General features: G+C 38.1%; 3 protein-coding genes across 4 annotated transcripts in view; 1 reads left to right on the top strand and 2 right to left on the bottom strand.

The window, feature by feature from the left end:
* Positions 1-11: 11 nt before the first annotated feature.
* On the top strand, positions 12-1,356 carry il17d (interleukin 17d). The gene is made up of 2 exons (XM_043248403.1): positions 12-432; positions 893-1,356. Exons 1-2 carry the CDS (start codon positions 125-127, stop codon positions 1,212-1,214), a joined length of 630 nt encoding a protein of 209 aa, XP_043104338.1. The 5' UTR covers positions 12-124; the 3' UTR covers positions 1,215-1,356.
* A 204-nt stretch (positions 1,357-1,560) lies between these two features.
* eef1akmt1 (EEF1A lysine methyltransferase 1) lies at positions 1,561-3,974 on the bottom strand. The gene is given in 6 exon segments (XM_043248402.1): positions 1,561-2,004; positions 2,086-2,220; positions 2,223-2,374; positions 3,366-3,448; positions 3,562-3,722; positions 3,838-3,974. Coding segments are annotated over 5 exon segments (651 nt in total). The 5' UTR covers positions 3,712-3,722; positions 3,838-3,974; the 3' UTR covers positions 1,561-1,873.
* A 56-nt stretch (positions 3,975-4,030) lies between these two features.
* Positions 4,031-22,955, bottom strand: part of xpo4 (exportin 4) — a 30,056-nt gene continuing 11,131 nt past the window's right edge. For both annotated transcript variants that reach the window (XM_043248391.1, XM_043248392.1), the window contains 17 exons: positions 22,654-22,766; positions 16,513-16,670; positions 15,078-15,252; positions 13,675-13,851; positions 13,271-13,413; positions 13,045-13,190; positions 11,808-11,985; positions 9,261-9,420; positions 8,890-9,059; positions 7,829-8,003; positions 7,114-7,407; positions 6,833-7,013; positions 6,636-6,754; positions 6,383-6,513; positions 6,115-6,232; positions 5,401-5,493; positions 4,031-5,309 (listed from right to left, as the gene is read on the bottom strand). In XM_043248391.1, the coding sequence (XP_043104326.1) occupies positions 5,112-5,309; positions 5,401-5,493; positions 6,115-6,232; positions 6,383-6,513; positions 6,636-6,754; positions 6,833-7,013; positions 7,114-7,407; positions 7,829-8,003; positions 8,890-9,059; positions 9,261-9,420; positions 11,808-11,985; positions 13,045-13,190; positions 13,271-13,413; positions 13,675-13,851; positions 15,078-15,252; positions 16,513-16,670; positions 22,654-22,766 (2,729 nt within the window). In that variant the 3' untranslated portion in view covers positions 4,031-5,111. The remainder of the gene's footprint in view (positions 5,310-5,400; positions 5,494-6,114; positions 6,233-6,382; positions 6,514-6,635; positions 6,755-6,832; positions 7,014-7,113; positions 7,408-7,828; positions 8,004-8,889; positions 9,060-9,260; positions 9,421-11,807; positions 11,986-13,044; positions 13,191-13,270; positions 13,414-13,674; positions 13,852-15,077; positions 15,253-16,512; positions 16,671-22,653; positions 22,767-22,955) is intronic.

Below are 22,955 nucleotides of genomic sequence, written 5' to 3' on the forward strand. Positions count from 1 at the left end.
GCAGCTTCACGCGACGAACTAGAGGTTCTGTAGGTCGCTTTAAGAGCTCTCCGCGGATTTACTTTATCTTTTCCAGCAATCCCTTCCTGACAGTAACGCGGGTTTAGATACAGTGAGATCTGAAATGCGCGGTCGGTTTGCGTCGACGCTGGTGTTGGCGTTGCTGTGGTGTTGCGGGAGCGCGCCGGGTGAACGGGGGCTGAAGGTGTCCAGGAGAGCGCCTAGGACTCGCTCCTGTCTCGACTTGCCGGAGGAGATTTTGGAGCAAATGTTCGGGAGGCTCTCGGTCGGGGTTCTCAGCGCGTTTCATCACACCCTGCAACTCGCGCCTCCAGAGCGACACAATCTAACCTGTCAGTCAGCCTCTCGTCTGGCGCGCGACAGACCGCGCACCCCGGTCAACTTCCTCAGCCTCTCGCCCTGGGCGTACAGGTAGGACCCCAAAGCTGAGAAGATTGGATGGAAATACTAGGCAGTTTAATTGCTTGGCATTTACGAGGAAGAAATATTTAGAAGTTTTTTTTTTTTAATGCATCAATCATATAATAAAAATAAAATGAAAAACTCACAAAAACTTTACATTGAATAAATAACGTCAGGTGAAAAGCTACCAAAAAAAACCCAGACTAGAATATATCTGCTACCACAGTTTTTTGCGTTATTTTGAGTCAAAGATGGCTAATGTAGGCTAAAAACGTACGGTTCAGTAAATAAGACTGTTTCACACGTATTCCGATGCACTGACTCATAAGAATCATTCGATCAGGAATCAATTTAGTTTCGGTCATGAATATGATTCAGTTCGAAAGTTTGTTCCCGATTCCCAAAAGATTTGACTCGCCTTTTTGTCTGCAAGAAAAAATAATTTTTTTTCCATTATTATTCATCCAAGAGTCTCCCATGATCCTTCGAGGTACCCTCGATATCTCCCGGAGGCTTATTGTTTGTGTAAGGGATGCCTGAGCGGACCGAACGGGGAGGAAAGCGAGCGCCTCCGCAGCACTCCAGTGTTCATGCCGACAGTCATACTGCGCCGGACCGGTTCGTGCGTCGGGGGCCGGCATTCCTACACGGAGAGCTACGTGTCCATCGCCGTGGGTTGTACTTGTGTGCCATTGTTGGAAAAAGACAGAAAAACACAGAAGAGCAAGCCAAGCGTGAAAAGAGTACAGTCTAAAAATTCCAGCACCTTTAGAAAGAATGGACTAAACTGATCCATTTGAGCTTTTTTTTTCTGTTTTCTTACTTTCATTTTTTCTTTTAGTTGGTGAAAGGAAAAACGTGAGACAGAACTCGTTCCGGCAGCTGCATATTCTAGACCCTAACGCCAAGCAAGAGGAAAACTTTCTGTGCCAAAATACAAACATTTCCTATTCCAAAGTACTTTGAGAAAGCTAGTCAGCATTGTGGCGTTAGGTAACCAAATACTGTTCAGATTTGTTCAAGTAAGTTGTTAAAGGCAAACAAGGTCATCATTTACATGGCATAACTTTGTATCAGTCTGTCTATGAGTACTTTATTAAAACAACAAAAACAGTGAAGACGCACAAGTCTAGTGTGTAGTATGTACAAATGTACTTCTTCAAACATTCACGTCAAGCCCATTTTATGCATTGACACAAAGTAAAACTGTCTTAGATTGTTTGCTTCAATTTTATGCCGGAAAGCTGGGTGTGCAAATGACAATGCAAGTCAGCCAAAGTATAATCAAAGACTGATCGCAGATCTCTGATGAAGGGCCAAATCCTCCGCTGTAATATCTGGATCCTGCTATGCACCTCTTGGAGTGAGAGTATTTATTGTTCCAAATAATCATCTGCTGCTGTTTAATAGGAAAAACTATTTTCAAATGTTGTCAGATTGAAAGTCTTTTTCACGAGAGAAGGCTTGATTCGTAGTTAACGTAGCAGCGGAACTCATTGGCCAGATTGTGATTGTGTTTTGGTAAAAAACTGCACATCTTCAAATCCATTAGCTTCCCAGTAAGCTCCTCCATAATAGCTCCTATAAAGGGAACATAAACAAGACATAAACATGGGTTCTTATCAAAAATATGCAACATAATATTATGTATATATTACTTGCCTGTGCAGAGCAGGATTTTGCCCTTAGAGAGGTACTTAATGGTGAGGGTCACCTTGCTGAGACACTCTTCAGACAGATATGGAGGGTCTGCGATGACGATATCAAAACTCTGAGGAAGCAGGTCCTCAGGCAGGCAAAGGGGTTGTTGTAATCATAAAAGACAAACTCCTCTTCATACGCTGCGAAACGTCGGTCAAACTCCAGCAAAACAGCAGACACATTGTCTGACCTTGTGGATTCTAACTGCTTCAGCTTTTGATAGACACTGGGCGCACTTATACAAGCTATCCTACAAACCAAGACAAAAAAACACGGCAGTGAGATGGGACACAAGGGGTCAGTAAGAGACTTTTTTTTTTTTTTTTTCCAAAAATAAAGTTGTGTTGTTTTTAAAGTATGAAAACTTATTCAGAATGGATTTATTAAACGGATCAAAAGTGAGACGAGTATTTTGTAACGATGTAAAAGTATTTCCTTTTTCAAATAAATGCTGCTCTTTTGAATGTTATGTTCATCAAGAATGTGATTTGCACAACTGTTTCCAACATTATATAACAAACATAAAGGTTTCTTGAGCGCTAAATCAGCATATTAGAATGATTTCTGAAAAATCATGTCACACTAAAGACTGGAATAATGATTGCTGAAAGTTCAGCTTTACCATCAAATAAATCTATTAGAATTTGTACACACACACATACATATATATATATATATATATATATATACATATATACACATACATATATATACACATACATATATATATATATATATATATACATATACACATACATATATATATATATATATATATATATATATATATGTGTATATGTGTATATATATATATATATATATATATATATATATATATATATATATATATATATATATATACACACATATACACATACATATATATACATATATATATATATATATATATATATATATATATATATATATATATATATATATCATACATATAATCAATCATTTCAATGTGTATGTATGCGTTTCATTTAGTTAACCAAGTTATTGCAGGACAATCAGTGATGCACAACTAGTCACACTTTGGATTCAAACCAAAACTAAAATTTAGCCGAAGAAAAACACTTGTATAAACGTGTATATTCGCTCACGCGTTGTCGCCCCTACTGGTGTATTGAGACGAATCAACAGCAGTGAACACACATCGCTTCCGTTGACCGCTTTCTCTACACAGCCCAAAACGACTGCGCAAATGTAAAATGTGTCCAGATTCGCTTGAGACCAACCTCCCATGTTCTCCAGCCTGCTGCAGGACTTCCTCTGCTAACCGTACCGCCGTGTCTTCAGTGTACCAGAACTGACTCATGCGCTGATCACACAAACACACGAGCTGGTTACTGATCTCAAATACAGACTACTTGTATATAACAATATTTCAATACGACATTCAACAAATCAATCTTCTAATGCATGCAGCTGTACCCAGTCTTCCTCTACAGCACCAACGGAGAACTTCTCGGTCTTGACGGAGTTGTGTTCCAGTCCTGTTCTTCCACTTTCGGCGTAAAACTCCTGCAGAGCTGCGAGAGTCGCGGCGGAGAGCTCGGGCACATCGTCGTCGCTGTCACTCATGGTAACGGATCCTTCATCACAAAACGAAACGGGAACGCGTAAACATTCAGCGTTATAGCGCTCACTCGAACGTGACGCTAACAGTGGCAAAACATCTTACGCTTTAAACAGCTTTGCCACGCTTACCTCGCCAAGGAACGACGCCGCGGCAGTGTGTATTTAAGCAGTAACTTGCAAACTAGGAACAGAGCAGAACAGCTTCACACGTGCTTACGGTACGGTGGCCGAAAGCGTACAGTCGCACTAAACGCTAACGCGATTACGCGCGTATATTTTCAGAACAGATATTTCTTTAAGAGAAGACGACACATAGAAAATATAGACCAAGACAAACAACTCACTTTTTATAGCAAGTTTATATACACTTTACAGATCATTTCAGGCATTCCAAAATAACAATTAGTGCTTTGAACAATGGAAAATGGAAAGTCCATCAAATGCCCTGAATAAAACAGCTGACATCCCTCGATCATCATTTTTGGTATTTTATTGCTACAGCAACGTCGACTGTTCCACAATTCTGAGTTGTGTGTGCACGCTAGTGTAAGTGGAACACTGTTGAAGTTGTTTCTGAAAAAACCTTATCGGGAACATCAGGCGATTGTGAGAAAAATGTCCATCATAATTTAACAGACCTGTACTTTTGTTGAGAACGCTTTCAGTGATACTGCTGCGATCAGGGCCAAATGACAATGGCAAAGAGTAAAACTACAATCATTCAAATCAATCAGAAAGAAAAATTCAAACTAGCCCCTTGTCCTCCTGGTGAAATTGTATAACAATAAAAAAAAATATCAGAAAGTTCCATCAACTATAATCTTATAAAAACCTTTCAGTCCTTTTAAACACTTTCATTTTTTGTCTTTTTCGAAAATATATATACAACCTTAAACACAAAAGTGATTTGGTTTTCCAAAAGGGCCTTCCTGCAATTACAGTTTCATTGGGAAAGGCTTTTTCATTATCAAGGCAACCACAGCTCACAATCCTAATTACCGTGACAGCAGTACGACACGATGCTCTTTGTCGCCAAGGACACCGCTGGATCAGAGCCGTGAGAAACCACAAACAAAGGCACTCAAGGAGAAGTGTCTGCAAAAGACTTGTGTGTTTGTGTCTAAAAGGGGGAAGGAAGGGGTCAGTTTTCAGAAAGATCACCCCTCTGCATTTCATAAACGTTCATCGGAGGAGCTCTCAGTGGCAAAGTAAACAACGGTCAGCTCAGACTGAGACGATCGCGACCGGCCGTCCCCTCTCGGCCTTCGCCAGCCTCTCTCTGCTCTCTGGAGGCGCGTGTCTGAAGGCCCAGAGGGGTCTCAGCATCTCCATGGTTTGGCATGGTGAAAGGCTTCTCTGACTGTTAGAGGGGAGGCGAGGGGAAGCTTGTTTGAGGAAGCGGCTTATTTTACACACAGAAGCCCCCCCACATTGGCAACAAACTCCTCCAGGCTCTTCAGGAAGGCCACCTTTTGCTTGCGGTCCATGGTTGGAGGCGTGCTGCTGGCAGTGAGGCTGTTAAATGCGTCCGCTAGCCGCTGGTAGATCACGGCGTCCCTCTGATTGGAGAGCAGCGTCTCCACCAGCTCTGAATACTCCGCCTAAGAAAAACACCATCACTTATCAAACTGCACATCACAACGTCATGCATGTTGTTCGGTTTAAATTCATATTGTAAGCGTCAAAACATACCTGGTGAAGGCACACTAGTGTATAAAGCGCTTCTCCTGCTGCTACGGTCATCTCGGTGTTGTGCTTCTGGAGCACAAGCATGTCAAACACCAGCTGAGCAGGAAGAGAGAGCGACAGAAAATTGTACGATATTAATTAACAGTTTATTCATTTCAGTCCATTACATATTACAACGAAGGTTAGTGACATTAACATTAGTTTGACCATTTTGAGGTCAAGGTCAAGCCAATAGTTCTCAATACAGACAAGAAATAATACTGACATATCTACTGACTATGGAAGCCAGAGTAAGATTTGTTTTTGAAAGAAATCTTTTTAATAAACAAAGATGAAGTCAACTGATCTAAAGTTTAATGGCTCGAAAGAGATTACAATTTTTACGTTCAAAACTTGCTGAACTTTCTTTAGTCAAAAAATCCTAAATACATCCCAATTCACCCACAAATATTAAGCAGCACATCAGGATTTCTGAAAATGTTTCTTGATCACCAAATCATTCTAAATCTATATACATTTAAATGTAATTCTATTTTTCTATTAAATATATTAAAATAAAATTACAATAAGGGTTTTCTAACAATATTTTACTGTACTTTTGCTCCAATAAGTGAAGTCTTGGTGAAACCCTAAATTTGTAACTTTTGTGAATGGCAACAGACCACTTGTTAAAAACCCATACCAGATGACCACTGGTTTAAACATCATGTGACTCACTTTAAGGAAATGTCGTGTGGCAATAAATAGGGGTGTGTCCTTTTCTTGTGTCTTGGCGCACTGCTCAGCCAATGGGGATAAAGCCTCCAGACAGAGCTGACTGATCTCTGAGCTCATCCTGCAGTGTGTGTTAAGGAAAGCACTAGGCCACACCCACCATAATAATTCAACAAAAACAACTCTTAACAAGAAAATCAAACAATTTGCTTAGCAAGCACAGACGTTAAATTACATAACTCTTCTGTATACACAAAAACAGCAAGGATACGAGGTCATGCCAAGCTCCAGGGAGCACATGAGACTTTTGAAGAGCTCTTCAGGCAGCTGAGGGATCTTCTCTGGGAAAATCTCACAAATGAAAGTGATGAGCTTATAATACTGGTTACAAAGAGAAGGGAACTGGGTACAAAAGGGGAAAAAAAAGTGTGTTTCAGAATAGTTGCACACCTTAAACAAAACAACATATAAAAGCATCTTTGATAAGTTTCAAAACACAGCTGAACCCAAAAGGCAAATTTTACCTTAAGCAAGTCCTGAGACATGAGGGGCAAAACAATATTCACCCCATACAGCACAACATCAGCAGCTGATACGGCTCGTCCAGCACCAGAGCTCTGCTCTTGCCCACGAAACACCTCATCTGCACAAAAACACAGTTACTCCTCATATCTCATGTATATGCTCACAAGTAACTTGAATCTTGAATAAACGCTCATACCAGTGTCACTGAAGTCAATGAACTCTTTGGAGAGCAGGTTGGTGAGGAGCTCCATGATGAGCAGAAGGTCCTGATACTGGTCCTCCTCTGCGGCTACATCTAGTCTCTTGCGACCTAGATTGTTCTTGGAGTAAACCTGCAGCAGCGTCAAGCATACCTCGTACAGTTTCATAGACTTGGTCTGTAGAGAAAGAGAAGTGGTGCGTTGAAAAAAAACATCAGGAAGCACACATTAAAAATGTGTGATCACATCAAAATCAATGGTAGTGCTAATGTCTCACCTCCCCCAAGTAGCAAATTTGTTTGTGGGCCACTTCCACAAACACCTCAATGATGAGGTTGACCGTTTCTGGCGAATTTCTGTAGACCTCCATGAGACCAATGCAGCTAGACAGGAAGTCCATGAGGAAGCTGAAGAGAGATGCCACATTGTCGATCTGCGTTGCTTCTGCGATGCCACACAGAGCTTCTAGAGTGGCAACGATCTCCTGTTTCACGGCTTCCTCTTGACAGATCTGGGCGAAGTTCTCCTGGTTAATGAGGTTGAGAAAGCGCTGCTGGAGTGGATGCAGTACCTGCAGTGCAGAGACAGAAAGACACAAAGATTTAGGAGGCCATGCTTCATAAGCTCCTGTTTTGTGATGGTTTTTAGTGCAATGTAAAAAATAAAACATATTTGAAGAGTTGACGTATTTAAAGAATGAAGTTGAAAATACAAGAATAAAGTTCAGTCTTTCTTAAAATATTATAACTTTAATCTCTTAATTGCTATGAATTAATTTTTGTAATTTTGACTTTATTATAAGATTTCAGCTTTATTCTCAAAATACCTGAACTTTATTTTCATAGTATTACTAAATTCTCATAGTATTTTAACTATTCTTAAAATATTATGACTTTAATCTCACAATCTTAGATCTATTTTCCATGGCCCTAAATGTTGATGTACATTAGCAATCATGCTTGATCTCTCAAATATAATTATTTTCTTCTCACCTCTGCCCAGTATTGCTGTTTGGTATCAGAATCCATATGAGCAAAGCCGCCCAGGACCAGGGCTTTCATCAGAGTCCGCTGGACTGTGCTGGACAGCATATGTAAGGGAGGGCTGCGACTGGCAAACTGCTTGGCCAAGTTCCACCAGTTCTCACACTGCACTACAATGTTTGCCCTAAACCATCAGAAGAAAAATTTGAGAAACAAACATGAACAAGCCATATACCAGTGTATTTTACTGAAAGGTTACTAAAATAGTTTACCCAAGAAATCATCTTTCAATCAATCATTCATGACATTTCAGATCTGTATAACAATTAAATTTGTTGCATTACGATTTTTTATGAGAGATGCAAGAGTTTGAATTTGCCAAGTTTGATCCACATAACATCCAAATAAACTACAGTCCAAGGGTCTGGGGTCAGTGAGTTTATTTTTTTTAAATTCAGGATGCATTAAATTGTTTAAATATGGCAGTTAAGAAAATTATAACAATTTATATTTCAAGCAAATGCTGTTATAAATTCCTATTAAGACTTTAAGAACTTAAAACTGTGCTTCTCAACCCTGGTCCTGGGCTCCAACACTGTACATTTTGTGTGTCTGACTATATTCATGAGCCTATTAGAAGAAACTCCAGGAACCCCTAAAATGGGTGTTTCAGGAAAGAGAGTAAAATGTGCAGTGTTGTGTACGTGGGGGCTGAGTAACATTGATCTATTCTAAGCTGCAGCTTGACGTGCTACCATCAGACCTGGAGATCGGCTGAATGGATTTGAAAACGGTAAACTCAACTGTTAAACTCCAGGGGAGTTGGAAAATATTTTCAAAAATAGTGGAGTGTTCTCTTAAGTTGAAAAATCACTTTGCACTTAAATAGCACAACTCCACCAGCAGGTGGGGCTAATTAAAATGTTTGGTGTTCTATCAACTGACAGTATATGAAGACATCAGCACAGACCTCTGGCTTCCTTGTGCCTGTCAGTGAGCAGCTGTCCTGCAGGGCATTAGGCTCAACACTGATGCCCACATACGCATTACTCCAGCAAGCAGACACAAACCTCTCTCTCTTCTCCACCAGAGTCACCAGCAGCTCCACAGTGTCATTAGCCAGCTCTGGCTCAGAGCTCCACACCGACAGATTATTGATCACTTTCTCCAACAGATATCCCACGATCCACTGCGCTCCCTCCGTGTCTGCTCCAAAAGCTGTGCTGAGAGGCATACTGATCTGAGGGAGAGAAGTAAAAGACAAAAGACAAACACTCAGAGGAAGAGTCAGAAGTAATAAAGCATCACATAAAAACGGCTAGGTTCGGTTCCAGGAATTTGTGTGTGATTTCTGAATAGAACCAAAACAAACAAACAGGCTTGGTTCGAACATCATGCCTGCTGTTTCCACACACCGATTGATTTTATTTTGGCAACTCACTTGGCCGTAGAGTTTCTCATCCACTAACAGGTATGTCTTGGCCCAGCGCCGAAGAAACCAGACAATGTCTTTGCCCATCTGAGGACTCAGGAGCTCAGTCAGACTCGCTCGTGTAGCCCGCGACTCCACCTCTGAGGTTCTTAGCACTGCAGATAACAACCTGTGACAGATACCCAAAAAAAAAAAAAAAAAAATGGAAGTGCAATCTAGATGTAGCTGCATTATATATATATATATATATATATATATATATATATATATATATATATATATATATATATATATATATATATATATATATATACGTCCTGCCAACAGGACACTCTGAAATAAAAGTTGACAGTCTGTTGTTTACAGGAAAATGAATAGAGAAGAAAAACAAGGGTGTGAATTGGCCGAGGGGATGGAAGAGAGTTCACAGTGTTTCGGTCTACATGCACCGAGACTCAACAATGGCCCACAATAACAAACGCTATCATTCCTTCACACCTCCCCTGGTAAAGAAAGAAGACACAAGAAAGGGATTATAGCAGCTTACTATCCTGGAAGAGCGATATCCCATGCGCCTCATGGAGTGCAGCAACATTAAATGTTTCACATTGTTTGTAAAGATAAAACCCCACTGACATTTTGGAGCTGTGGGGTCGGTGCCTGTTATTGGGAAACACAATCCCTTGGCCCACTGTCTTTCCAAATCCTCTACAGTCTGCCTGCTTTCCCCCACCCATCACCAGCCTACTGTCTCTCCAAATCCTTTGACCTCCACATCGCCCCCATTCACATTCTCCACCCCCCTCACCCATCATCACAGCGTCCTTCCAGTGTTTCAATCCTCACCTCTTATCCCATTCCACAATTTTGGAATAACACCATCCATTAAGCCCAAATCAGATTACAGGCAGATTTTTACAGACAATACAACTAGGTCTTTGAGACCCAACTAGTAACCACATAAACAGTTTCTACATCATTAAAATTACACTATTCATTAAATTCACAGTCTGTATCCCATTCCAATCAGATTAGAATCAGATCAAATATCTACTTGGAAATACCGAGGGGAAAAAATCCCTGTCTGTTTAACAACTGCAACTGACCTCCCCCTTCACATATAATAATAATAATAATAATAATAATAGCAGTATTTGTATTATTATTATTATCAGTAATAATGTTACTATGATTTTTCAGAATAAAAATGTTTAAAATGTAAATATATTTTTATTTGCTATATAAAATTATTTTATTTAGGTTTACACATTAAATCTATTAAATATCTAAAATATTAATATAATACAATAATATTTGTTTATATTCATTATTTGTGTAACATGTATTTTAATTTTTTAATAATTTTATTACAATATTTTATTCCAAGTATTAACAGTATTATTATCATCAACATGTACTTGAAAAATGTCATTTATTTGTAATATAAAAATTGCATTGTTACTTTTATTATTGCTAAACGTATTAATTTTAAAAAAAAATTGTAATTGTAATTATTTGTTAATGTGTGCACAACAACAACAATAATACATTTACATCAACCAGCCATACAAGAATTAACAAACAAAAAAAAAACTACTGAAAATAAATACTAAAAATCAATCAACTTTTTAATGGCTTCTAATAACACGCACGACTCTGGGCCCCTAGTGCTCCCCTCTGACCCTGGGCTATGAGCGGCACCTGGCCTGGCTCTAATTGAATAATGTGCGGGGAGTGGTGCTGTAGCATTGGCTGGCGCCGGGGCTGGGGCCACTCGAGGGCTGCTGTTCGCGTGGCAGGCCTAGCTGGGCGCGTGCCAGGGCATTCCCCGCTGGGCAAACGAACTGTAGATCAAACGGCCTTGTGCTACACCACGCCTGCTCTCTCCAGCAGAAATTCTGAGTGATGCATTTTAAACAAGTTATTGTTCCTGTAGGCACAATGATCAGCAGCTGGCTGCTTAATCTGCTCACTGATCATTACATCTGGAAAAAGGCATTCATCAGACAACCAGATGTTAAAGAGATTCTCTAGCAATCAAATTCTTTTCGATCTGCAGTATTTGGAAAAAAATGTTTTTGAAAGACGTCTCTTTTGAAAAGAGTCTCAGTGAATATATCGAGCAATATTGAGAAATACTTATTTGAATAAAAGTTTTCTATTTTAATAAATCTTAAAATGTTTTTAATTATAGCAAACAAACTAGCGCCACCATCACATTTCCAGCATTACATTTTAAACGAAACAACCTGAGAATTATATTTCCACATTATACACCCAACTGTATATTTTTAACCATTTTCAGTTGTTTTGAAAACATCCTTTCACAAACTCCTCCTGCATCTTCATGCTTGACAATATCATAGCACTGCCCTGAGTGCACAAGAACGAGCTTTAAAGCATATGGTCTACTTGTAAAAGAGCCATAAAAAAAAGGACAAAAAAAATAAAGACTGGATAATAATACATAAAAAAAAATGTGTAATTCCCACACAAAAAACAAAATAAACTGAAATATTCTTCACAAAGTAATGATATATTGTGAGGTCTCTCTACCTGATAACTGAGTCTGTCCTGTTGCATCCTGGGATGGAGGTGGCCTTCTCTCCAGGAGAGCCAAGAAGCTGCAGTGTAGTGTTGATATCCACCTCAGTTGAGTGTTTGATAGAATACTCCATCACTTCTGAAGGTATCAATGGTGTTTCACCCTGAGGGTCATCAGCCAAGAGGTAACCTGTTAAAACACCAAATACATTTTTTAATACTCGAGGAAAAATGCCTCCAAATAGTTAAAATTGAAGTTCAGTTGCCTTATGATATGCATAAAAAGTCTGTAGATTTTTGGCAGATATGGGCACCTTTCTGGCGCTACATCAATAATCTCTCTTCTATTGTATGGTGCATACTATTTAGCCTTCAGCCTGATTGTATTCATTTGAATCATTAAACAAAAGGGTTAAGAAAATCACTCTGGACCCCTCTCATCCAGCACACTCCATCTTCGAACTGTTGCCGTCTGGTCGACGCTACAGAGCACTGAGTACCAGGACAGCCAGACACAGGAACAGTTTCTTCCCCCAGGTAGTCCATGTCATGAACACTTGAGGACACTTATTTATTTAACATACAGATTGCACATAACACTGCACAAACATAATTCCTGTTTACACTTTAATGTTTACAGTATATATATATATATATATATATATATATATATATATATATATATATATATATATATATATATAAATTTATTTTATTTTATTTTTTTTTTTGCTGTTTTGCACATTTTATATTTTTGCAGTTTTGCACATTTTATATTCTGTATCTTGTATAGTGTATATAATTCTCTTTATTATTATCTGTCTTGTCTTGTTATCGTGTTGCACTGTAGAGTTTCTGTCACTACAACAAATTCCTCGTATGTGTAAACATACTTGGCAATAAAGTGATTCTGATTCTGATCTGATTCTGATTTGTTTATACTTCATTACTTCAATACTTCATTTGTATACTTCCCATCATTTTCATCTGTATAACTCTATGTGTGTGTGTGTATTAAAATAACCAACAAATTAAAAAAAAAAAAAAAAAAAAAAAAAAAAAAAGTGAAGTAGTATACTATTTAAATAAATAACATCATGTCAGTTATAGTTCAGTTGTATATGAACTAAACATTACAATGACCTTGTGAATGGAAACCTCCAGAGACGCACAAACATGTTATTCAGAATTGTGAGCAAAAATGAATAACATGAGGTGAATATGATGACGACAGAAGAATGACACAGACCTGACACTAATATGAGCCAATGAATGTCTTCATAAAGGTCATCTAGAACTTTCCGGTCCACCGTGCCAGGGTCTGCAGAAGCCATGAGGTGCTGCTGGTGTCTCTGGAGTTGCCCGTGAAGCCGTGTGACTCGGTCCTCCAACAAACTGAAGACAGATGAGAAATGTAAAGCTCACAGCGCTTGTTTATTACAGTGGTTTCTCTGAAGTGCTTTGTGTGTCTGTACCCTGTGAGCAGAGGTATACAGTGGTCTGCAGCGATGCGGCCCAACATGCCGATACTGGCCAGCTGATCTGAGAACAGCTCTCTGTCGTCCTCCTGTAATTCGTTTATTTCTTCCTCTTCATGAGAAGCGACACCATTTGCAGTCTAAAAAGACAAAGCATACTGAAACCATGTGGCATTATGGCTGCGTTACTCTGGCAGACGATACTTCAAGAGAAAACCGTTTTAGACATTTTTTGTACTTCATGCTTTTCCATTTCAATTAAGATGAAAAGCAAACCACAAAGTCAACAAAAAAAATTACAAGAAAAGCAACAAATTACCAACAAAGTGGTAAGCCAGAGACATTTTGACAGATTTAACATGGGCAGAAAGATGCGTTTGGAAATGAAGGTAGATTCTGACCAGATTCCTCGTGCCGTCAGGAGCTGCGAGGTGACACTGGATGTAGGAGTTGAAGACCTGCACGGCCGGCTGGACAAAGCATCCCCGGGGGAAGTGCTCATCCTCCTGCACCAGCGTCAGCCAGGATTCCAGCAGCTTATCATATGCCTCCATGTACACCATGTCATCCTTATCCAGCTAGAGAAAGATAGACATATGTGACTTTATCCTAATTATGTCACATCACTTCTTTTTAATATTAATGTTTGCTCCCTAAAGTACATATTATTACTATGTTATCCAGATAATACATGCATAATTCTAATATAGGTAAATATGATTTTAATTACTTAAATGAGAATAATAATTTAATAACACAATGTCATTAGCTATGTTGCCATCAACCTATTTTTATTTGTATTTTGGGATATTGCATTAAAAAAATACTTAGGATAAAAATTTGTAGGATAAATTTCTTATCTGGAAAGAAATGCACATAGACTACAAATGGAAACACTTTTTCTGAATTAATTCCTTAATGAGCATCAAAAAAGACATATGATCTTGTGATGGAACAACATAAAACTGGACCAAACAACAGGGCGATCTCATTGCACAGCATCTGAAATGATAGTTTTGTCATTCTAAATTAAATATAAATTATATTTATATGCGCTTTCTAGTATACTGTAGCAAATTTTATTTTAATTCATAATATTTAATGCAAGTTAATCAGGAAGTGATGACTTTTGTGTCAAAATGGTGCTTTATTCGCGAATATTTTATGCAATAATGTTGCACATAAGTTTATTTGTAACTTTGGATGAAAACTACTATGAAAACTATAATATATTTATAAAAACATACATCAGACTCTCCAATTTTAATGTGTAAATCATATAACTATATTAAAGTTAAAAATATATAATTTGTATTTTAAATAATTTGGCATGAAACAGCCTTCTAATATACACTACCATTCAAAAATCTTTATTCTTCAAGAATGTATAAAATTGATTAAACATGGCAAATACTTTTAAGATGTTTTGCCATTTCAAACACTGCTGAAAAATCACAAGATTAAATTAAGTTTTTAAAAAATAAATATAAAAATAAAAAGGTTTTCATTGGATTTCCCCCACCCCACAATATTACAGTTATTATTCTATTTTTAATTAAATAAATACAGTGAGACTTCTTAAAAAAGCGAAACAATAAAAACTCTTACTGACCCCAAATAAACAACTTGTAAATGTAAAAAAAGAATTAAATCAGCATCAATGCCCTGGTATAATGGTTTTATTTTTCTATTAAATACAATAAAATGCCTGCTGCGACAAAGCAGATCGACTTTGGCAATCATAGACCTCAACTACTCTCTGAAGCGTGGATGTGGTCTGTTGTGGTACAAATGCAGTACTCACCACCTCCTCCAGGGCGGCGCTGCGACCAAACGAGCATGTGAGCAATGTGAGGCAGTTAATGAAAGAGGCGAAGAGCTCGTTCGGGAGCGCTGTCAGAACACTTCGGGGAAATGTGCTGATGAGGTTACTGATGATGTTGGAGATGCCTACAGCCTCGGAGTCTTCAATCTCAATCCTGTCACAAAGACAAAATAAAAACAGTCAGTGCTTTAAAGGATCATCCAACAAATAATCTCCATCACTGTTCTCTCGTCTGGCAGCATAAGATACTGTGTAAACCATGCAGTGGTCCTGAGTACACGTATGGTACAGTCTACGTGTTTATCCACTGGAATTCAACATTTATGGTTTAGCTCTCCTGAAAATATTTGTCTATAAGAACAAATACCTCAGCTACTGAAAAGGGAGACTTAAAGATCTCAATCACAACACAAACTGCTGTTGTGCTGGCACACTACCTGGTTTTTGGGAACACAGGGTTTTTTTCCCCTCCTTAGTTCTGAAAAGAGCACTCGAGGTCTGCCTTTCTTTATGCTCCCAACTGCGTCTCTAACCCATATCAGATGGACTTAAATTGTAAGCAGAAGAGTTCAATCACGGCAGATTGTCGGACCTGCCGCATGGTTTTCCGATGATGCAACTGGAAAAATGCTCCAGGAATAGGTGATTACAGAATGGCAAAGACAGAGAGAGGGAGGAGTGGGGAGAGAGACCCCGACTCACTACGCCTACTTGTTCTCAAATTCCAAACAGCAGTGTATGAGAGAATGTGTGTGTTATTTAAAGCTGCAGAGACATCATTCCATCTTTATAGACATTACAGAGCATTTACAATGCAAGACCTAACACACAACTCTCCCAATGCATGTATACAACAGTGTTAAAATTTAATTTTATTAATAGATCACATCGAACTCATAGAAAATAATTTTTTAAAGGTTACAATTACACATTTTCTCTATTTATGTTTAATAAATAAAATGAACAGTATTTAGTTTTGTTTAATTAATTCTAAAAACAAATTATTACAAATACTATTACAAATAGTAGTAGTATATTATTTATTGTACCTATCCTGCATTTTTTCTCCCTTCATTTTTTTTATTATTTTAAATAAAAGTAGTTTTATGACTAGAATATGACTTTCAGGAACAAATCTGAGCCATCTTTAACAAAAAAAACAAACAAAAAAACCTAACACACACATTTTACTTCAAGACAATAAGGCTTAAGATTATTAATGTTTTTTTACTACTCTAAAATTTCATTAATTGTTCTAAAATAATAATGCAAAATGCTAATAATTTTATTAATTATGATTGTGAGGTGGAATGTTACAGAGAGACTACTATGCAGTTTTCTAAATACAAAATAACAATAGCAAATGACAAGAATATGAGTGCAGTACATGAAGGAAGGTTTCAGAGAAACGCACCCGTTGATCATGTTGAGCAATCCCTCTACCAGGTGGGCCAGGTAGGTCACCTGAGCGCTCTCATCAGGGAAGATGGGGCCATGCATAGAGGCCAGCTGGGCCAGGCACTGAAGGGAATCCTGCGCCATGTCTGAGTCCTCTCTGATCTTCCTGTGCACCTACAAGACAGACAAAAACACATCAACTTGTTATACTGGAGCATGCCAAGCCCATTTCCAAAACATAATAAAAGCTCAAGCCTGATACCAGATCATCGACTTTCTGAACTCAAGATCAGATTTTAATGCCAATATATATACCTCTAATGACTAACTGACATCAACGACAACCACACAAAGATCAGCGCAGCTCACCAACAGACTGAAATCCTGCTTCTCAGGAGACATGATATCATATGAGCACGTGAGAGAGGTTCTAGAGACTGTAAATGCGACCGTAGGTATACTCTACAGTGTTAAAACCAGACAGGCCCCCTCAAAGAGTCCAGGAGGAACTGCAGACCGGCCCATGGGCAGCTGACAAAACACACGAGCTGGGGAGCTCGCACACAGTCTCCCTGAATCACAGAGAAAAGCCTCTCTCATTGACATACAAAAACATACTTTCCCTCTCCTCCTCCTCCTCTTTTTCTTCTGCTCTCTCTTACGCACAGATACGTGGGTCTGTCTTCGATTTCTCATCTCACGCAAGTCTCTGAACCCTTCTGCTCAATGGAATAACGAACAGAGGAAAATTGTGGAATACCCCTCACCTTCGCCAATGGCAAAACTACTGCGTCTCACCACCTGGCTGCCACAACCCAAGCCAATCAATCAGATCAGCTTCTCAATTACCAATCCAGTCCGAGGCGTTCAGCGGCAAAAAGAGAGCACTACATGGCTGAAGAGACGGCTAAACGTTTCTGAGCGGACCGACTTCAGTCTCCAGCACATGTGGTTGTTTGGCACACTCCTTTGCTCTTTTTCTTTCCTAAATCCTTGGAATCTTACTCTTGTTCGTCTGTTCGCCAGACGTTCTGGCGGAGATGCTGTGTGAAGAGGTGCACGGAGTTGGACGGAGCCCTCTGAACGATCTGGAAGACCGTGGACGAAACTAAAGCCGCACTTCCCCAACACATACCACCTCCTACAGACACAGGGACGAACATCGGCCGCTGGGCAAAGCGCTAACGCTAACACTCTATAGCACAGCCCTGTCTGCTAGAGCGGTGTGAAATCATCTTCTGCGCTGAAGAAGGGAGGGAGAAAGAGAGAAAGGAGGGGTGTGAGGGGTAGATGAGAGCGAGAGAACTGGATAGGGAAAGAGAAGAAAGAAAGAGTACAAGGCCAACGTTCTGTGAGCAGCATGCTCTGTACAAACAGCTGCGCCGAAGAACATCCACGCCATGCAAACTATGCCAATTGCCTTGAGTCCGACTATAGTTAGAGTCTGGCAGGGGGCGAAGGGGGGCATCTAAATCAAAACAAGACAAGGTAGCTTTCCGAATTGAATGCTAGAGAGAGAAAAGCGACAGGGAGACCTATTAATAGAGAAAAGACAAAGCCTTGTGTCTGTCCACGGGGAGGATAAAACCCTCTCTCCTCTTTTCTATTCTCACCGCTCACTGCTTCAGTCACATTCAGTTTGTTCAGATCCTGTTACAAAATCAGAGGCCACAATCAATCACCTCTTGACAGCGTTATACTCAAAGTGCCATAACAAGCCCTGATTGTGTTTATACCATAAACAAACCATGCACATGCTCTGAGTCAGAACCTGATCTCAGCTTCTAAAACTTTGCTTAGTGCTAAGCACACGTAGACACAAAATACAAAATTATTAAAAAGAAAAAGTATTTAAACAAAATTTATACAAAACCGTTACACCTCACTCTCAAATAAATAAATACAAATCTTAGATAAGATTTTATTTTGATAGTCCAGTTTAGACATTCTACTAACAGTAAGCAACTTTGTAATTATATGACAACAGGCTGTCATGAGTAGACTGTCTACTTAATATCTTCAAACATTTTATTTTGATGGGTCCACAACTTCAGAAACTATCAGAAACTTTTCAAGTATGTGTCAACTTATTTTACTGACCCTAAACCTACCCTAACAGTCAACTCATGAGTTTGTAGATATGTATTTGACATGTAGTTGCAAAGTTATTTAGTCAGTGGAATGTCTAAAGTAGACTATCAAAATAAAGTGTAAGCAAATAGCATTCTCATCGCTACAATGCACAAAATACTGAATGTATTTACAAAGTCATTTTTATAATAATGAAAATAAGAATCACTATCATACGCCTGAAAACAAAACTATAAAACAAGAAATGTAAAATAAAGAAAATATGTAATGCATTTAAATAGATGCATTTTGAATAGAGACCTCATTAACAATAAATACATAACACTTGCATCGGTGCAATGCAGAGACATAAATATTAAGTTATATTAAAATTAAAAATAAATATACAAAAATGTGCTACTAAATTAGAACAAAAAAAAAAGTCTGGACACACTGTGCTTTATACGTGAAAATAAAAGTCCTGAACCAAAACTTAAGGGTCCTAAATTCTAATCTATTTTCGGTTAAGCAAATTATTTTTTTCTCTAGGTTTGTGTGTTTTATATTGAATTGGAACCCAGACATGTTTTCTGAGTTTCACCATTTTATGGACATATAAAAATGTGACTGTTTGTTACTAAATGAGTGAGCATGTGAAGACGGCGGGTGTAAGAACAAACCTAAACTAAAACCACAAACAAAAACACCCTTCAGTCAGTTTGGCTGGTAGGAAAATGTTAGCATAGCCATGGCTTTATTAGGTGTGAAGAGAATATGAGATTTTCGTTTTCTCTCTTATGCATGTTTCCAAACCTCTGAAAAGCAATCAAAGAGGAAGAGAGACCGCTTCTCTTTAGATGGATGGCTTTCCCCACCTCAGACCACCTGAGGGAGGATTGGAGGCTGTTAACAGGGCTTTGAATCCAGGGTTCAGAGTCTAATCCTGCAGCTCATCTCTAGTCACCTCTGACCCCGGCAGCGCGTGTCTGGACGCCCCCTCGTCTGTTCAGGGCACAGCTGAGAAGTGAGGACCAACAGCTGACGAGCCAACATACACACACTCACACAGACTCCGCTGACAGGCCGACACACGCACACTCACCCTGCCGCTTAATAACTCACCCCTACACACACAGATCCCCCTGGCATGGGCGTAGAAAAACAACAAGCGCACCACACACAGCTACAAGGAGACTCGTAAAGACACAGAGGGTGTGACAGCTGACCACTCCTCATCCCTTAACAAAAACAATCCCCCCACACACTGGAAATACCACAAAATATCACATGGCCCAAACAACTCCCTGAAAAACCGGCACGAAACTGCTGAACATCATGCTCCGTATGAACCATCATGCTGACTGACCCATTCATCTTTACCTCTTCCCTCAATCTCTACTTTTGTCAAAACAGTGTCAATGTCAAAGAGCAAATATTTAAATTACTATTCAAAGATTTAGAATCTATAAGATTTTTAAATGTTTCTGAAAGTTGTTTTTTATATTCATTTGTTAAAAATATGATTAAAAATATTAATAATAGTAATAATAACCTTTTGCATTCTCATGCATTTGAAAATGCGCGCTTAACATTTTTGTGGAAAAAAATGTTTTCTCCTGGAGTGCAAATAAATGTATTTACCATGGTTGCTTTTATGCTTCACATCAATGTGCCAGAGAAAATTGTATTTGGCTTTTCAACAATGGTAACATACTTTAAATGTCAAAGAAATATTGATAATTAATTTTTATGATTTTATGATCAGTTATGATTTTATTAAGTGGTTAAATTCTTATAAATACAAAATCCTGAATAGTTTATTTTATCGCCAAAGTTTATAATGAAAATAAAAATAAATTAAATGAGTGCTGTGAATCCAGTGTGAAGTGCTAGAATTCAATGAACAAAAAAATTACTCAGATTTAAATGAGTTTAAAACCAGATGAAACAAGTGTTGAAAATCAAGAGAAACAGTGTGCAACGATACTGTCAGAAGGCTTATCAATTGCTTTTCAATCTACAAAATCGACATGATCTATGCGTGTCATGGATTAACTTAAGTCATACTAACTGCACAATTGCATTGTGGAAGAAATGTGTTAATTATAAATGCACATGTGCATTAAATGTGTTAAAAGAGTAATGGAATATAATTACAGTATTTTGTGACTAAGCTGTAGCATTTGCTCATTTGTATCAAGTTTTAGTTTTTTTTTTTTTTTACACAACTAGAAACTATGTTACTACTGTTAACTGCACTACAAACCGTACTGAAAATATTCGTCATCATACTGAAACAACACCAACCTATTTTATGACTTGAAACAATATCACTGTTAACAATGTATTAGCCAACATGAATAATGCATTTATTATTTTATTAATTCATCTTTATTAAATTTAGTTAGTGGAAAAAACATTTGTTCATTGTTTTTTCATGTTAGTTCACAATACATTAAAACATACACTGTGATTTTAATAATGCATTAGTAAATGCTGAAATTAACATTAAGATTAATAAATGCTGTAGACATATTGTTCATTCCCAGTTTGCTAATGTTATTAACCAATGTTAACTAATGAACATTATTGTAAAGTGTTACCAGGAAATATTACTATAAAAGTTTAAAGAATTTAATAGTGTCAAGTGTGTCATGTTCTAAACATAAAGGAGTAAAAATCTGCTTTTAAACTTGAAAAGAAATAAACATCTAAAAATTAATCAAGATAATGATTGATATCGAATTCAGTCTGCTTAAAAGCCCTAACAGCAAACCCCAGAAAAGACAAATGAGACACTTATGTTTGAACAGCCCTTGACCTCCGGGTCAACAGACTGACCCTTGTTAAGAGGGCTGTGTCGCCAGTTTACAGATCACAGCCTCCTCTCAGAAAAGAGGCGTAAAAGATGGAGCAGCGTATTGGCACCTTGTGGAGTCATTCCTGAGCACCGGAGTGAAGGAAAGTAACGTCTAATCTGGCCGTAGAAACCACCCAAGACTGATGGTGGAAAGTAGAGCATTATTTGGCAGCAGAAGCCTCAGGGAGACATGTAATGGTAATGGAGAAAGAGCAGAATGCAGTTTGGCTTGTGCATCACTGATGCAGAGGGTAACCTGACAGAAATGTTCCACACATCACAACCTGAGGCTCATAGACATTAGCATGAATTTCTAATGATTGGAAGGTGTACTGTGCTGAGTGCACAACATGATTTTCAGCGGGAACGGAATCTAAAATTTATACTTGCTTTTAATATAGAGCACATGGAGTAAAGCGATTTTATTCAGCATGGACCATACAAGATCAAACAGGGAATTCAATTAGTGAATACTAATCAAACAGTAGTGGAAAAAAAACATTCACTATTTCACTGGAATCCTAAGCTTTATTTTTCTAAAACTGAACATTAGCATTAAAAAGAAACTGTGGATAATTATGGTATATAATAATACTCATGATAGATTTGCTTTTTAATACAACTCTAAAAGTACTAATTATCATTCATTGGGGAAATACAATAATTTATTACCTTACTATCTAATATTTTTCCTAACAAATGTTGTCATTATTGTCGTGAGCAACACAGACAAACTTCACAGTTGGAAAAGGGTTTGCTCTGGGACAGTTGTGTCACCCACAGATCTAGTTTCAGATGAAAAGCACAAATCTATATGAGAGTGCTGAAACCACCATATACCTTCTCATACATCACCCATTCACTTCAGTTCAAAAGATTTGGGTCGAATGTGAAAAAAAGGAAAAAAAAAAAAAAAAGAAATTAATATTTTATTCATTAGCTAATATAAAGTGACAGTTAAGGTATTTATAATGTTACTAAATATTTATTTTTCAAATACTTCTCAGAAAAATTGTAATTAAATATTTTAATAACAATCTTTCATAACATTTACTGTATTTCTGGTGAGCACAATATATATATATATATATAAAAACAAAAATCTTACTGACCCCAAATCATTTATATACTGATTTAACAAACAACAAAAAACAAAAACAAGCAGGAGGTTAAATAAAAAAAATAATAAATATCTCTGACAGAATAAATGTAAAAGTTGGTACTCACTGTGAAGAAAAGGTCCATGACTCTGTGGTCTAGAAGTGTTTCCCTCCAGGACTCGGTTGGCTTGAGCATGACATTCTGAGTCGCTTCAAACATGGCAATGTAGTGCCTCCCCAGTGACACCTCAGTTAAGGGCAATAGCAAAAGCAGAAAGGATAAGCAAAAAGATGTTTCTAACCCCCTTTTCTTTCTGTCACTTCTCTCTGGCTGTGCAGCCCTGTACTAAAAAGAGCGTGGAAAATTGCTGCAGTGAATTCCCAGGGTCTGTTTTCTGCAGCTCCTTCTATATCACTCTTCTTCAGCAG

The sequence above is a fragment of the Puntigrus tetrazona genome, chromosome 9 (genome assembly GCF_018831695.1).
Source record: "Puntigrus tetrazona isolate hp1 chromosome 9, ASM1883169v1, whole genome shotgun sequence".
In the NCBI taxonomy this organism is placed as follows: Eukaryota; Metazoa; Chordata; class Actinopteri; order Cypriniformes; family Cyprinidae; genus Puntigrus; species Puntigrus tetrazona.